This window comes from Chiroxiphia lanceolata, chromosome 1 (genome assembly GCF_009829145.1).
Source record: "Chiroxiphia lanceolata isolate bChiLan1 chromosome 1, bChiLan1.pri, whole genome shotgun sequence".
In the NCBI taxonomy this organism is placed as follows: domain Eukaryota; kingdom Metazoa; phylum Chordata; class Aves; order Passeriformes; family Pipridae; genus Chiroxiphia; species Chiroxiphia lanceolata.
The window spans coordinates 6,252,078-6,268,732 of NC_045637.1; the positions used below are offsets into that span (position 1 = coordinate 6,252,078).

A 16,655-nucleotide genomic window follows, 5' to 3' on the forward strand; every position below is an offset into this window, starting at 1 on the left:
AAAAGTGGGTGAAGGAGGGTTCAAATAAAGGACTGTTAAAGGAAAGTTAACCATGATGAAAGCAGAGGAAGGATGCTATAAAAGCTCAGAGTTGATAAATGAAGACATTGCATTATCTGGAGAGGACAATTGGGATAATTGACCACTGGAGTTTGGGAGTAGGTGTGCTAATCTGCTTGTTGTGTATATTAGGATTTTAGAAAGTTCAGGAGAACACTTCTGACCTGCAGAATATTATCAACATCTTCCACTACTTTTCCCTAGGAATGTCTTCCTCTCCTCACATGAATGGAAGTGGTGTGAGAGCTCTGTTGGGGGAAGTAACACAAATGAGAACCTTTGAAAATCTGGAAAACTTGTGCCCCTGTCATAGTTGAGGGATGCTGCCTGTCTGGCAAGGCAACACTTTCAGTTTATGTAGCAGTGGGGCCTTCAAGTAGAAAGGCAAGTTGTTCCAGCATATCACACTCCTTCAAAACAGAAATACCAGAATAGTCAATTAAAGTTGATTTCATTATCAACTTTATCAAATTATACCTACTGCCAACATTAAAGCTATAGTTAAGTGGGTTTGACCAGATGTCACATGTCTCTCTATGAGGCTAAGGTTCCTGGGGTTGTCCTTCCAGTTCTAGTGCTTTTCCTTAAAGATGTTAAAATGCATTTTCTCATCAATTGCTTTGTTTTTTCTACTCTCCTATTGCAATTCTCACATGCTCTGAGGCATTGTGCAAAACTTTCCTATCCTATCCTATCCTATCCTATCCTATCCTATCCTATCCTATCCTATCCTATCCTATCCTATCCTATCCTATTTCATTCTATTCTTTATTCTATTTTCTATTCTATTCTATTCTATTCTAATTTCATTCTTTAGGGGCTTTTGCACACCTACCACAGACATCCACCACCCCCATCCACCTCAGTGCCTTCCTCCTGACAGTGGTCATCAGAACAATATTCTCTTTATTCTCACTAGATTGGTTGGAAATAAGTAACATATTTGCTTACACATCACCTATCCATCAGTTCCTTTATTGTAAGATTATCTGAGGATAGGTTTTCAGGGGCCTCCAGGATCTAATAGCCTCTCTCTGAATCTTTAAAGGGATGAGTAATTTCTGTATGATGTACTGCAATAATATTTAGAAACCTCCATCTATAGAAACTTCCAGATGGGAAGATTAGGTAGAATAGAGCGTATCTGAGGAAGCCTAGAAAATTGTATATGAAAACAGTGGAAAAGCAGAATATGTTTACTGAGTTTACAGGCAGCCTATGTAGGAAAGCGTCCACAACTGCAAAGAGCCTTTTTCCCTTCCTTTTTAAAACTGCTATTGCTCAATAGTCTGTAAAGGAATTTCTAGGAGTGGTGGTGGGATGGCATGGAAAGAACAGTAAGAGAGAGATGCATAAACATGCTTTTCTCATTCTCTTAATTGAATGTGTGTGGAATACAACTCTCTGCATGCTTACTATAGTTCTTATGGGTCTGAGAGCTCTTTCACTTTCTAGATAAATTGAAGACCTGTTCAACACAAAGACAATATACAGTAAATGGAATAGACACTTAGGAAGGGGAGACAGGAAAGCAGGATGCCTTCTGGCTTAAGGAATACTACACATGTCGCAGATAAATCTCCTAACAAGGAAATTTACTGATCAAAAATTCATTACCACAAAATTAGACTTTCCTTTTTGGGTTCAGCAAAGCTCAAGCTTTTGAAACTGTGGAATAAAGAGCTAAATGCAGGTCAGTAGAGTCATAGCTGTCACCAGAAAGTGAGAGCTCCCAGCAGTTCCTACACACTGGACAGTCTGTGTTCCTTGGACTGTCTGTGCTTGCTGAGCAGCTCAGGCATTGCTCAGAGTTGTTTGCATAGCCCAGGTTATGCCAGAACAGGATGTGGTTCCAAGCTTCTCTCTCACACCATCCTGTGCTTTGTGCCAAAGGACAGAGGTGTTTGTGTGAGCACTGGGATACATCTGCCACGTCTCCTGAACCCGGGGGGATGTCTGCTGTGCCTTCTGCCAGCAGCCCTCTCTGAACAGTGACAGCTGTGACAAATTCCACGTTTATTGCCGCTGTCTGTTAGCAGACAAGTCTGGGGTTTAGAGACACATGAGTTTCAGAAGGTATCCTGGGAACTAGGGACAGTTTGGAAAAGTTACCAGGATGATGATGTTTTTATGAATTAGAGTAAAAAAGAGTATGTTTGGTGCAGGTACCTCTTGTATTTAGTGCAAGAAGCACAGGTAGAGCAATACAGCCTGGTCCCTGTCTGTTCCTTAAAACACAGAATACACCAGTTGTGCTGCAACCCGAAGGGCTGTGAGGATGTTGTTGTTCCCCTTTGCCTGGAGAGGCAGGATGCCTGCATTGCTGTCAGCATTACTAGTCGTGTTCCTGCTGCCAAGATATCCTCTGAGGAAATCCCTACTACAGCTTTATGCCATAATCTAGGAAAGGAAGAAGCTGGTTGTGGCCATTTAATCAGGCAGGAGTAGATTGCATTTAGGGGAGGATCAGTCACTCGTTGCTGTAGATTTGCAGATCTCTGCAAAGGTAGGTCTCTTCTTAAAACTGAGAGATTTTTGGCCCTGTAATATCATATTCACTCTGATTTGAGACAATCCCAAACATTGCAGCATGTCTTTGACTGTGACCTTTCCAACAACAGAAATGACTCCTTATGCCACCTTGCAAATCCAGCTCCTAAAGTAATTACACATGAGGAGTGGTCTGTGCAGGAGTGTGTTTGAAAAGAAAATGAGATTAAACTTTCTATTCTAGAAGAGTACCAATATTTCAATATCCAAATCAAATAACATAAAGTTTCCTTTGTCTGCCAGCTAGGAACAAGAATGCATTATACCTCTAATATGATTTTTGCAGTGTCTCTAATATCATGAGGTTTAATTAAAATAAATATGACTGTATGCTTTTGAAGAGTTAATCAAGCTGAAACATTTTAGTCTAACTGGTGTAGCACACGAAAATAAATATGTATTTTTCTAGGCTGCCTGGTTTTATGCATGACTATTGTGCAGGATGGATGATGGGAAGACAATAATTGGATGAAACACTTGGGTTGTTCCTGGGTGTGCTTAGTGAAAGTCAGTAATAGGAAAATTATTTGAGTGTAGTCTGGATGACAGCACTATGGTTCTGCTAATTAATTAACTCAAGTTTATTGGTCTTATTGGTCTTATTGGCTTTTAATCAACTCTGCCCCATATGATTGATTTTTTTTTTTAAAAGATATTTCTTTGTCCAGGCTATTCCAGTTCCAGTAGACTGGCACCACAAAACTAACCATTATAATGATAAACCTCCATTCACTTGTCTACCAGGACCTTTAGTACATTTGTTGTTGTTGTTGTTGTTTATTTGTTTTGCTTTAAAGTCCATTCTGTTCTTTTATTTTTATTCCCCCTAACCAACCTTTACCTCAGGAAATCTTTTCTTCTCCTCAGTCTTGACTCACTGATCTCTGATTGCAAATTATGTACAATTGTTGCACTGAAAAGCAAAACTTCAGTAGCTTTAGCTAAGCAGCTTTGGCATAGCAGAATAGACCTGTCCTGATTTGAAACTCTTGACAAACTCTTGACAAACCTAAGACTTTCTGACCTGGACTTTTTGTCTTACCACAGCTCGTGGTCTCAAAACAATTCTACAGAACTCCACATTCTTACAAGTACCTTCTGAAAAACTATGCTTTCTAAAAAGCATGTGCCTTCTGGCTTTCTTTATGTCTCTCTTTCTGAATGACTGGTTCTGGTACACCTGTTTTAAGCACACCTTGTTGGGAGAGTTCCAAAATACCATTTGCTGAAGGACTATATTTCAGTAGCTCAGATTCCTACAGGACTGAATGCTGGAAAGGGATAAAACCAGCCCTGAGTAAGTTTTGCTACAAGTTTTTGCTCTGGGGCTATGAAAGTAGAATTAGCAGGGGGTTCTGATTAACAACCAAGGCACAACTTGAAAGTACCTAACTCTGGTGCCCAGTTGTTCATTAAAAACTCACACAGTCATTACAGGCTCCTCTGGAAGGTGTTCACTGTAGAACATGTTGTTGCCTCCAATGTGGGTTTGTACAATTAAGCAAGTCACACTGTTTTCCTCTCAGTGAAAGAGGGATTACTCAACAAACGGTGGACTTGGAGCAAAAATTTACCTCGCTATAAAGCAAGTACATTTTTTTTAATGATGTCCTAAATTCCATAAGCTCGATTGTAACCGAAACAAAATACATACACTGGAGGCACCTAAGAGTTGGAGAGGATAAATCCCACCTGAGTTTTTGTGATGTTCATTGGTGATGATGTGATACATCACACAAATGAAGCTGTTGCTGAATTTGATGTGGAGAAGCTTAGGGTTTTGGTTCTTGAGTTGTTCAGATTTATCCCAGTTTTATGGACCAAATTGGCATTTCTCACGTGTCAAGGGCTTGAAGGATTACACAGGTATCTTAGAAAAATGGTTACTTTTTTATGTTTCTGTATTTTACATTAAGATCCCTCTGCACTTCTAATCCCTACATTCGAGGTCTGCTCCCAGGTAGTAACTTCTGGGAGCACCAGAGATGACACAAAAATACCCTCTTAAGAACACTCCCTCTTCTGAAAGATACCCATTGCAGATAAAAGATGAAATTTCCCAGGTGAACTCCCACAGTCCTCATGGTGCTGGGTAGCAGACCTCTCTAGGATACATTTAAAGCTTTAACTTTTATTAGAAATAATGTTAATAGGGTAAGTGCTGTCACAGGATCAGCTATTCTCATTTTGAAATTCAACCTGCCTAGAGTTTAACATTAGTTTTCTTTAAATATCATGTTTAGGAACCTGGAACTCACAATAACAGTCTGCTCTGCTATCATTAATTATTGAGAATGCTATGTTTAATTACAAGTACTACGTAGATTATCCTCAAGTGAAATCACAGGAGAAAAAGTAATCTCCCTGCAGAAATCACACCAGGAATCTGTCTGTGTTTTGTGCAGGTGATTCCAGCCTTTGCTCAGCCTGTGTTCATGAAAACAACGTTTACAGCAGAATATTTCAGATTTTGTACAGAAATGAAGAGATCATTCTTAATGAATCAATGAACTTCAGAGTGCACCTGCTTCTGGATGGCGAAAGGGTGAGTTGTTTTGGGATGCATGTGAAAACCAGACTGGCTGGGATTCCTCTGATCTAACTTTAGGTCTGCATTGCAAAGGTAACTCCATTTAAGAAGTTGTCATGAGGTCCATGTGCTGTCAGAGGTCTCAGCAGTGTAGCTGGGGGAGGTAAAGGCACAATTTATCTGCCTGGTATACCATCAGCTGCCCTAGGAGGAGATTGACTGTCCTGCACCCATCAGTACCTGTCTTGATGAGGGTGTCTGTTGTGATTTGTTTTTTTGTAAATGTTGACACTATAAACCCCCTGCATCGAGCCTGTTATAAAGAGTAGGCTACACTTTGGCTTTTCAGTGCAATAAGATGTTGACATACTCTGGTAAATTAGTATATCAGAAACTCAAATGTCTCAACCATAATTTGTTAATTTTTGCACTAGATCACTCACTTTACATAGCTGTGTAGATCAACCCCACCTGAGAAACCTGGGAATTTTCTGCATCTTGCCAGGACCAGCTTCTTCTTCCATTATCACTATCTTCTCCTCCTCTCTCTTGTCACTGGTTTTTGCTACAGCTGCCCAGTCCATTTCAACCACTCAGAAATCTCCTGACCTTTCTCCTTAGTGCTCCTGATTGCAGGAGTGTGTGGAAGTGCTGCCGAGCTTACCCTTCCTTATAATCCATGTACAACCTCTTTGCTTTCTGTTGCACCTCAGCTAGAATAGATCCATACTGAGATCTTTCGCCCCATTTTCCATTTACTCCTTCAGCCAGCAGGGGCACCCACACAAGGGATGTACAGCATCTGAACCACCCAACTTGCAGAGCACCTATGGCTTACTGATATGAAAATGTCTTCCAGTGGCTCCTTGCCAGGAGCTACAAGAGAGGAGTAATCATTGTTAATGGAGAATACTGTTTAACTGGAGTCTTAAATAGCAAGGGGAGAAAGTGTCATAGTAGAATGGCACTCGAGTCTACCCTAAAGTGTCATAGCTGTGCTTTGCCAGCCCAAGGACTGGCAGAAAGTGCATGACATTTATAAGTGCCCTAAGTGATGATGATGAGAGACACATCAGTATCTTTGCAAAGTCAGCATATCATCAAAAATAGGTGCTATAAGTTATACAGCCAGTGTGAATTATGTGCTGTGTATTGGGCTTGGGGCCAGAGACACTTACCTGTCTTTCCTTGTATAACTTTCTATTTGATCATGAAGAGATTTAATATTTCTCTTTTGTCCTATTTCAACCCATTTGTGTTATATACAGATCAAAATTAAAACAGCTTGAGAACCTAATTTAAGCTTAACATGCTTCCTTTTCTCTCCCACTTTCTTTTTGCAGTTTTGGTTTGATTTTTTTTTTTTTAGATAGTGTCTTCAATTTCTTCCTCCCTAGAATTATTGTTTTGTGCTTGTATGAAAAATTACTAAATGCAAGTTTATCAATATTTGTTAGGAAAATGTCCCAACATGCTTAGTCAAACATTAATTTTATCCTGCGTGTGTGGAACATCTCTGATTAAACATCTCTGCCTTCAAATTATAGCACTTTCCATTGTGTTGAGCACGAATGATTTCTGATGATTTTTGCATTATTATTCAGGAAAGTTGTGCACCTCACAAAATGCAAAAGAAATAAAAGTCCGCAAGACTCCTCACAGCTAAAACTCATTCTGACTCTTGATGTGCTCCATTCAGACACTTGACTTTCCATAGGAGACCTCTTGGCAAGAGGCCCAATTCTGTACTTACAGAATGGTTTTGCACAAACTCCATTTTTCTGTATTATGAAGTTGCTTTGGGTTTTCACTGATGAAGAATAAGAGGATAAACAGGTCTGTTGTCCCAGATGAGTTGCTGAAGACACTCTAAAGGATCAAATACAAAACATAGAGGTCTGTAAAAATTTTTGTGTATTGAGTAGGTTAGCACAATTTACCTCTGTTTAATGCTCCCAGGCCTCTTTTTTCAGCTTTGATGTCTTGTCCTGCACAACTCTACAAATCTGATATAAATGTGGGAGAAAAAGAAGTGTACCATGCTTCTTCTGAGCACCATCCTCAGAAGACAAATATATCCACAACTATTTAGAGACAGCTTTACACCTTTGTCACGTAATCTCCTGTGTTGGCTGAAATCCTTGCAATCTGGTGTTGGCAAGACACCCAGAGATTTTTAAAGTGTTTTAAATATTATCTCTGTTCATAATTCTTAATTTATTTAAAACACAACAGATGTGAATCCTTTTTTGTGCCAGTTGTGTGCTATGGTGAGTTTTCTTGGTTGAAGGTGAAAGTTCTGTTCAATGTTTTTAGTGTGAATGGAAGTTATGGCAATTAGACAAAAGAGTTAGTCTGGGTAATGGAAATATTGAGTTCATATGTTCATAATAAGGGAGCAATGTGCTTTCTTCTCTTGATGCTTGGGTAGTTTTGCTGATGAGATAGTTTGCTGCGATAGGCTCCGACAAAACACCCCTAAATGACAAAACCCAACGTGGATGTCCAGATTAGATTATTTGCTACTGTTTTTTTTTTTTAATTCTTCCCCCCCTCCTCTAGCATAACCCTAGATAAGCTTAAATATGTAAATACATCTTTTTTTTTTTTCTTCTGAATGGAAGAAACCTCAATTATCTGCCAAGAAGTGGCACTGACCACGCCTTTCACCTTATAAATGGTGCCTTAAAACTCTCTGGTTTTTTAGATGTCTTTTTCTATATTATCCCAGCATACAGCAGTTTTTTGAATTCACAGGAAACAGTATTGCTGAGACAGCCTTTATTGTTGCAAAGAAGTCTAATTTATTTTCATAAGCTCTTGCTTTCATTCTTGTTAGAGAAGAAGCTTTGCTGCTTTCATCAGCAATGAAACAGGTACCTTGTCAGGCTCCTCGCTTGCTGGCCCTGTTCAGGGACAATTTAGTAGCAGGGGGAGGACAGAGTGAGGCAATCCAGGATATCACAGTGTATTAGATTTGTACTTTCCAGAGAAATTTAAGTGAACTGGGACATCTGGATCATTCAGTCTGACACTCTGGCTAAATGTTTAAATATCAGGGAGGCACATCACAAGAATGCAGGAAGCTTCAATAATAAGTATCATCACAGAGCTTAAAAGCTAAGCCCAAGATGCAAATGTAAACCTGAAAAATTAGAAAGCAAAACTGAAATGATACACTTGATTCCAGGCCAGTTCAACAGAAATTGGATTACTTTGCTTTGTATACACTTTTTATTATATAAAATAATTTTACTTTTCACATGAAAATACTTTCTATTTTGCAGATTCTGAACAGTGGTTACTAAAACACATTTCTCTGTAAGTACAGTCCTTTGGTAAGAGAGGCAGAGGTCAGCAAACAGTCTGAACTTTTGGCAGCACCTTCTGGAAAATTATGTGTGCTCAGATGAATATAGAGTGTTTTTGCACAAGCTATGAGGTGGAAATTTGGGTTTATGGAATATTACAGAACAGAAAAATATTCGTTGTTTAGTATGAATGTACTCCTACAAACACAGATCATAGAAGCACAGAATGGTTTGTGTTGGAAAGGATTTGAAAGACCATCCAGTTCCAACACCCTGCCACGAGCAGGGACACCTTCCACTAGACCAGGTTGCTCAGAGCCCCATTCAACCTGGCCTTGAACACTTCCAGGGATCAATCTTTATTTTCTCTTTCAAAAGTTGTGATTTTCATCATTAACACAACTAAAAGGTCAAGAAACTGTACAAAAAAACACTGGAAGACCCTTCACAGAGTATCTGGGAGGACATTGCTTAGCCTAACCAGTCAAACGCTAATTATATTCCAGATAAGGTTTTCAAGCTAATTTCTTAAGGAGTTTGGTGTGAAAATTCAAAACTTTTTTTCAGGAGAAAAACCAAAATAGATAGTCTATCAAACTTTTGGAAAATTGTACAGTCTGTAAAGGATAACTACGGACAAAACCATAATAGTCCCATTAGTGCTAAAAGAAGAAATGAATATTTCATTTAAGGGCAACATTATTTCATACAGGAGACCAAGGAATGATAGAAATTTCAGTTCCCCTTCTGTACTAGCTATGGAAAGGCCATTTTGTTGTTTTCCTGTGTAAAGGATCTTATGCACTTAATGTCTCTAATAAGTGAAAAAAAAGGAAACCAGCAGAAAGTCCAGCAAATATCAAAGCTGTATAGTAACGTGTCACATGATTACTCTAATTCTGTTGTATCTCAACCTGTGCATAAGTCTTTTAATGATATTTTCTTGTAAAGAGATCAGTTTTTGAGCAACTGTCCAATTTTCATTTAATATTTACATCCGCAGTATAAAAAGGAAAACATTTCTGTAGTGAAAACTGTGATTGATTTTTTATGGGGTTTTACAGTATTCTGAGCAGTCTGATTCCAATACAGTTTTGGGATTAAAAATACCCTATGTATGCAGCTCACTGCATGACCCCATGCAGTGATGAGTATCTCTCAGTCTCTCAGACATCTGCTCGTTGCCTCAAGGTGTTTTGAGTGAGTGTCACCAGCTATTGAACTTATTTTGAACACAGTCTTAGATCTCAGCGACAGTTGCAGGTGTTCAGCAGTATTAGGCACAGACCCAAAATTTCATCCCCTTTGTTGGAGGAGGAGGTTTACTTTGTCTGAAGCACTACACTGAATTCCTAGTTTAAATTCAGACTGTAGCTTCAGTAATGATTATTTTCTTGGCAACTGCCAGCAACTGTGATTTTTAGTGACAACAAGTCATTAAAAAGGAAAAAAGTACTTTTTTTTTATTTTTGGTTGTTTTTTTTTTCTTATGAAAGGCACATTTCCAGGTGTTTTGAGACAATTACAAAAGAGAAAGCAGATTTTCAGTAAATAGAAGTGGGAACTGTCTCCTCACATCTCCATGCCTGTGGCCATACTGGAAGAAATACCACATTACTGCAGAAGGGATTATGTTTTACATCTTTGATAATTTTGTCAAAGCACAATCAATCCCTGACTCTCAATTCAGGTAATGGCACATTGTAGATGCAGTTTCACCTTTGGAAAGCCCAGCTAAACATAGTTCATGTTATGTATTTTATGGATCCTTCCTGTCAGGGCAGGCTAGATGCCTCTGATGATGCCTTCAGTGTATTTTTGGTGTGATCTGTTATTAAGAAGGTGATGATCAGCTTTGAAGAGTACAATTAATCTTGCCTAATTTAAGCTATCTAACATGCAAGTGTATCTAGACCAAGATATTTCTCTAGGCTCTGTCTGTTGTTAGTAGGAAGAGACAGGAACAAACAGAAATCAGTTGTCCTTCTCCAACATGTATCTAAGGATGGAGCAGCTCACTGTGTGCATCTGCTTGTTGCTTTCCAGTAACAGAAGGCAGAACCCAAACATCTCACCTCACCTTTTTTTGGCAAAAATGGGGTAAAAATAAGTTGTATTTATAATACCATATCTCCAGTCAATAACTACATTTTTCCACCTGCATTCCTGTGCATCTCCTACTATATTCTGGCATACAATAAAGGATGCTTACATTCACAGAGGAAGAATATTTTTGTTATCAAATGTGTATTTTTTTGGTTCATATTTCCATTTCAGTTGGTGGAAATTATTTTTTTTTTTTTAATTCTACTAACCCTACTTTTGTTGGGGGAAAAAAGACATTTCAAAAGAATGAAGGAGAAAGTGCTGGTCAGCTTAATCTTTTTTCCATTCTAATTTATTTATTTCCATTGATTAGAGTTGTTTTAACTGTGCCAAGCTGGGATGTGTTATCCAACGTAGCTCTCTACAGATGAAGGTAATGAACTGGCAACTCCAGTACTGTTTCCAAAAATCCAATTAAACTATTTTATTGACAATAAAAGAAGGGTAATTTTACTGGTGGGACCTATTGGATGAGTTAGATGAATGTACCAGTGAGTAACACATGGTATCTTCAGTGGTTTTTGGTAAGCAGAATCCTACCATGTATAGCCATCCTCAGGACCCTGCAACAAAGGGAACGGTTAAACTTCTGTTAATTGAAGCTTTAAAAACAATAAAAACCTTTGAATTTTGGAAAGAAAAAATGTCTAGATGAAGATCAATGGCAAACTTCCTCCACGAATTTGTGAAGGGCAAGAAAGGGTTACCAGGAGGCAGGAAAGCCTCAGTTTGTTGAGAAACAAAGTAAAAGGCTAATGATAGGAGATCAGAAATTGCCAGAATTATTTGAGCTATTTCTGATTGCTTTAAGCTGTAAACTTTGTCCCTTGAATTAGTTACAGGTAGGCAAAAAGAAGGATTCATTGCTATTTCTCATCCAAGAAAACCCAGTCCTTGCTGTCATTTACCTGACAAGACAACTCAAAGGAAGATTCACTCAATGGGGGAGAGCAGCCTCAGAAATGCTCCTCTGACTCTTGGTGTGCAAAGAGCAAGGATCCAACAAATGCAGAGCTCTGTGCACTCTGGTTACTCTTGTCTGGAGTGATTTTCTTGACATGACAGGGCACCCAGGAGCAGATAACACCTCTAACTGCTCTGTTTCCCTCTGACTCCTTCAGCAATTACCTCGACTCACTGTCACATTTGCTTCTTTCTGCCTCTGTGCTGGGGTGCTGCTGTTGCTGCATATTTTTGCTCTTATCAGACAAACCCACCCACCTTTGCCTTCTATGTTGAAGGTGCCAATTTATAAAGGTAACCTTGTCTTTCTCTTTTCGTAGGTGGAAGATGCTTTGAATGAGGCAGATTTTCAGCTCAAGTTGGACCTGCACTTTACTGATAGTGAACAACAGTAAGTGCTGTTTTGAAGTTCAGTTGGTAATGTGGGGCTCTGTTCAATTGGGAAATTACTTTGATAAAATGAGAGTTCTTTGTAAAAAGGGATACCTTTGATAAGTCTTCCCTTTGCCTCATGTTGAAGTTTTTCTGGTTCTTCTCTCTGCTTTGAAAAGTGTATCTCATGCTCCTCTTTAAAGAAACATTTTTCCTCCTTTAAATGTAAGTTTTTTCAAAGGTTATAAGTGTTGCTCTATCTCTGGTGCTGTTAAAGGGAATATCACCATTGACCTGCAGGTGGGCAAGGGCTGTGGTTCAGGAATGCACTTATCTCAGGAGGCAATGAAGTACTTCCTGGCTAAAGACAGGAGTATAAACATGCTAAGCTCTTTTCTCCTATTAAGAGCCAAAGCTACCTCAATATTTTCAAGAGGAAGGAGTCTTCCCATTGAATTTGAGTTTATCTAACTGCATTTGATCCCATAATCTTAGGTGAAGTGGGAGTAACATCCCTTCCTGAGACATAGCAGGAAGTATGACCCCATATATTATTCAGCCTCACTGAATCAGGGAAAAGTCTGCCAATGACTTGAACAGGGTTTGCAGGGGCTAGTAGTGTAGAGAAATAATCTGAGCTGTGTTTCATGCTGAGACTGTCCCCATGGGATTTTATTCATACCGACATAGAACTTAAACAAATTTCAAGAACAAGTTTCTGTTATCTTCAAGATACAAAAAGTGAAATTTTTTTCTCTCATGCGGGTGGGACTGGACTTTCAGTGCTGGTGGGTCTTGAAGAGAGAAAAAAACAAACATTAAATGATAGCCAGGAATAAAAATAACTGAAAGTTATGAAATTGTGCTCCAACACATGCATTTAATTTCTGTTATAATATTAAAGATTATTGTGCTTTACTATAAACAAAAGTAGTGATTTTTAGAAAAAAAAATATTCTACAAAGCTTCTGGAAGGTTGGGACTAACCATATACCATACACAACCATCTCATCCTAGGTTTTCATAGTTCTGGGAAACAATTGGCTTCAGAAGGGTCTTTAATGCTGTAAAATAATTCCTCTTTAGAAATTTCACTTTTAACTGGAAGGATGTGGTGAGGCACACTCCAGGTTTACAGCTCAATCTCTCACTATAGGTGACTGAGATGTCATGTGGTTGCCTGCACACCAGGATAGTTATTCTGGAATACTTATAACAAAATTTAAATTAAAATCTTGACTTTCATTTACTTAAAAAGAAAAAAAAAAAGGAAAGCTAATCCAACGTGTACTGTTTCTCTGCAATTACTTCACCTAGTCTTTTGGTTTTTGGCCTCTTCCAAAAAATTTTTTCAGAACAACAAGCTGGAAAGACACTCTGAATATTTTCAGCTGTGTCTGGCACAGGAATGCCTGAGCTCATTGTTCTTGTACAGAAAATCATAAGTAGTAAGCTGTCCCATCTATGAGCACCCAAATAATCTGAACAGTTTGCTAAATGCATTTCCTTCTGTTGCTTAGTTCTTGACGTCCCCAGAACTAGTGGGTACATGGACATCAAGGGCAACCAGCAGGGAAAACTGGAATTGCATTGCACTTATTCTTTTTTTTATACAGTACATTCATATAACTCTACATATGTTATTTATTCTTTGTGTTTCTATTTATATTAGTTATGTCTATATTAATGTTCAAATATCTATATTAATATTCATATTTATGCTTGGCACAAGTACAACACAAGAACTCTTCAGTTATCTTACCCCTTAAGAAGCTGGGAAGTGATAAATTTCACACCTCAAGCCATCTCTCAGTCTGCTGCCTGTAGCACATTATAGGCTGTGACAACTCAGGGCTTCACTAACCCTTGTTAAACCTCTTTCCCTTGCAGGCTGAGGGATGTTCCAGCGATCCCCGTGATCAGCAGCCGAACACTGTGTCTCCACTTCCACCCCCGGCGAGGTCTGCACCACCATGTCCCTGTCATGTTTGACTATTTCCACCTGTCAGTGATCTCTGTCACAGTCCATGCGTCCCTGGTGGCACTACACCAGCCTCTGATCAGGTAAAGGGCACAGAAACGTCTGTGGAAAGGCAGAGGAGATTTCTCTGCTGAGTTCTCTCATACAATTTTCTGACTGGTTGGGAGAAGGATAGAGGATAATTTAATTTAAAGTTTTTTGGTCCTGGGCTAATGGAGATTGGGATTTACAACCAAACACTGACACCGGCCTCTTCCCTTGGTAAAGCACCAGAGGTCTGATGAAAAAGTGGTAAAAGTTTGGGAAAGAGGTTAAAAATTTTGACTAGTCTTGATCTCTCTATTCCCTATTTGTAATGAGAAAGTTAAAATTGTGCTTTCCTTGGCAGTTTTTTCTCTTTAGTCTAAAAACAACTAAGAACATTTACATTTTTCCCCCTGTGTTTGTTTTGTAAAGCATTCAGGACAACTGGACTCCAATCTCATCCATGGCCTCTGTGCATGAGCATAATTCATAACATGGTTAGGAGGAGGCACAGAGGAGTCAGTGCTGGATAAGGCTTCAATGGGTTATTCCTTTGCAGAATCATCTGGTTTTACTGTGCAGCAGTATAATACCAGCTGCCATGGGGTCTAGGTGTGATTTATGTTATCTGATTTTTAATGACTAGAAAATAACTTAGAACTCCTTCAAGTAAAACAGGGCTGGAGGTCAATACCCTCTAATATTTAGAGCAGGCGAAGGGAAGCAAAGGTCTTTCTGGCAATTTACTTAGTGCCCAAACTTTTCAGTGCATGACACAGAGTGCTGAGAGGTCTTGAAGCAAAATGCAGTGTTCAGCATTGTTCAACTTCCCTTAACTCCAGCAAGATCTTGTCATTTACCAAATGACCATGAGACTCTAAACCTTGTCAAATACTGTGCAGAGAACACCATGTCAGAGAGGAAAGATGAACCTGTAGAGTGTTTTCCTTGGGTTTCATGCTTTGACTTGATACATCTTTGCTTCAGTTCTCCATTTGTGTGAAGGCATTGCTTGTACACAGTGTCACAGAATGAATTGAGAACGTAAGAGGTTGAGCCTGAGGTTGAGAAGTCAGTCTGCCCCATCCCTGAAAGTGTTCAAGGCCAGATTGGACGGGGCTTTGAGCAACCTGGTCTGGTGGAAGGCATCTCTGCCCATGGCCAGGAGGTTGAAACTAATCCATTTCAACCCAAGCCATTTGAAGATTCTATGAACTGTGGCAGTGATGTGTCTTATATCAGACATCAGACTGACATATCTGTCTTCTGCTGATGTGATACAGGTAACTGCTGTATCTCTGTTCTGCTATGTGTTGACTTTTTTAATGATGAAATTAAATTGTAACAGACTACTTCTAACCAGATAATTTTGCTCAGATAATTTACTTACTGTTCTGCTATAGAAAAGGATGAAAGAACAATAGTTACCAGGCTTAATGACTGTTTTGAGTGCTGTGTTATCCTCTAATGAATGGGGCTGCACAGGCTTGTTACTGTTATTAGGCGTAAATCACATGATGAGCAATTGTTCCATAGTCATATTATTATAGCTTTTAAAATACTATTTTGTGGACCTTTGTGAAGTATACAATGTATTTACTTAATGCAGTGGAATGAAGATTTTTGACAACACAATATACACTCTCATTTGCTTAAGCCCATAAAATCATTTTAAAGTGTGATAACTAAGGATTTATCTTTTTCTTGATAAATATTCCAGACCTGAAGGGTTTTTATATCACGCATTTTCTCAGTATAAATCAGGATGAAGACACTAGCGTAAAATAAATTGCACTCTAAAACAAAACCAGCCAACTAAAACTTTTTTAATTTGCTTATAGCTCAGAGCTTTCCTGTTTCTCACTTATCATAGGAGTTTAGTAAGAATATAGAAAAAAGAGCATTGTAAAGTCAGTTTTTTGGGTGTTTTTTTTGTAACTGTATAGAACCTGAATGACTGGAAAGTCTTTTTTGTCACATTATAGGAAAAAATAATCTCCAGATCATAGAATCACAGAGTGGCTTGGGTTGGAAGGGACCTTAAAGATAAATTAATTCCAACCTCCCTGACAGGGGCACACCTTCCACTAGATCAGGTTACTCCAAGCCTATCCAACCTGGCCTTAAACACTTGCAAGGATGGAGATAGTTACATTATTTGGGAAAAAAATATCTATGCAGTGCTTCACAATGATTTTGTTTGCTATCTTGAACTGTGTATATACATATTATTTCTGCACATATCTATAGACTCAAATGTAAGATTGCAACAGTTCTAGACCCACCCTGAAAATAATTATGTAAAACTAAAATTCACTGCTGCCTTGAAGTTTTCCTGGAAAATCACTTTGCCTGAAGCACAACTGTGTGCTCACATATGCCTTGTGGACTCAGCTCTTCATACTTTGTTAGCTCTGTTGGCAAATTAGATACTCCTCCCCAAAGTTCTTTTATGTTGTCTGTATTTAAAGGGAGAAACCAGACAGACCAATTCAGGCCGTTACCTTCAGGGAAATGTACACTCACAAATAGTTAGGGAAACCTTTCCAGGATGCCTCCCTTGCCTCCTGCTTTTTGACAAGTGAATATTTTGATATTGTTTTTTGTCCTGATTAATAATTATGAGCTAACAAATATTACATTAGGTTTGAGACTCTGAAGACCTAACTTTTTACCAACCTGAGAACGATTGAAATTCATATTTCTGGGATCATTTGCAAGCTTCTGGATGGAAATTTTGTGATTCAACCTTTCTAAA

The 16,655-nt window shown here is 38.7% G+C and overlaps 1 protein-coding gene across 3 annotated transcripts in view; it reads left to right on the plus strand.

Moving 5' to 3' along the window:
* The window catches only part of FAM135B (family with sequence similarity 135 member B), a 200,128-nt gene that overhangs the window by 117,241 nt on the left and 66,232 nt on the right, over positions 1-16,655 (plus strand). For all 3 annotated transcript variants that reach the window (XM_032695734.1, XM_032695726.1, XM_032695743.1), the window contains 3 exons: positions 5,016-5,155; positions 11,841-11,911; positions 13,783-13,956. In XM_032695734.1, the coding sequence (XP_032551625.1) occupies positions 5,016-5,155; positions 11,841-11,911; positions 13,783-13,956 (385 nt within the window). The remainder of the gene's footprint in view (positions 1-5,015; positions 5,156-11,840; positions 11,912-13,782; positions 13,957-16,655) is intronic.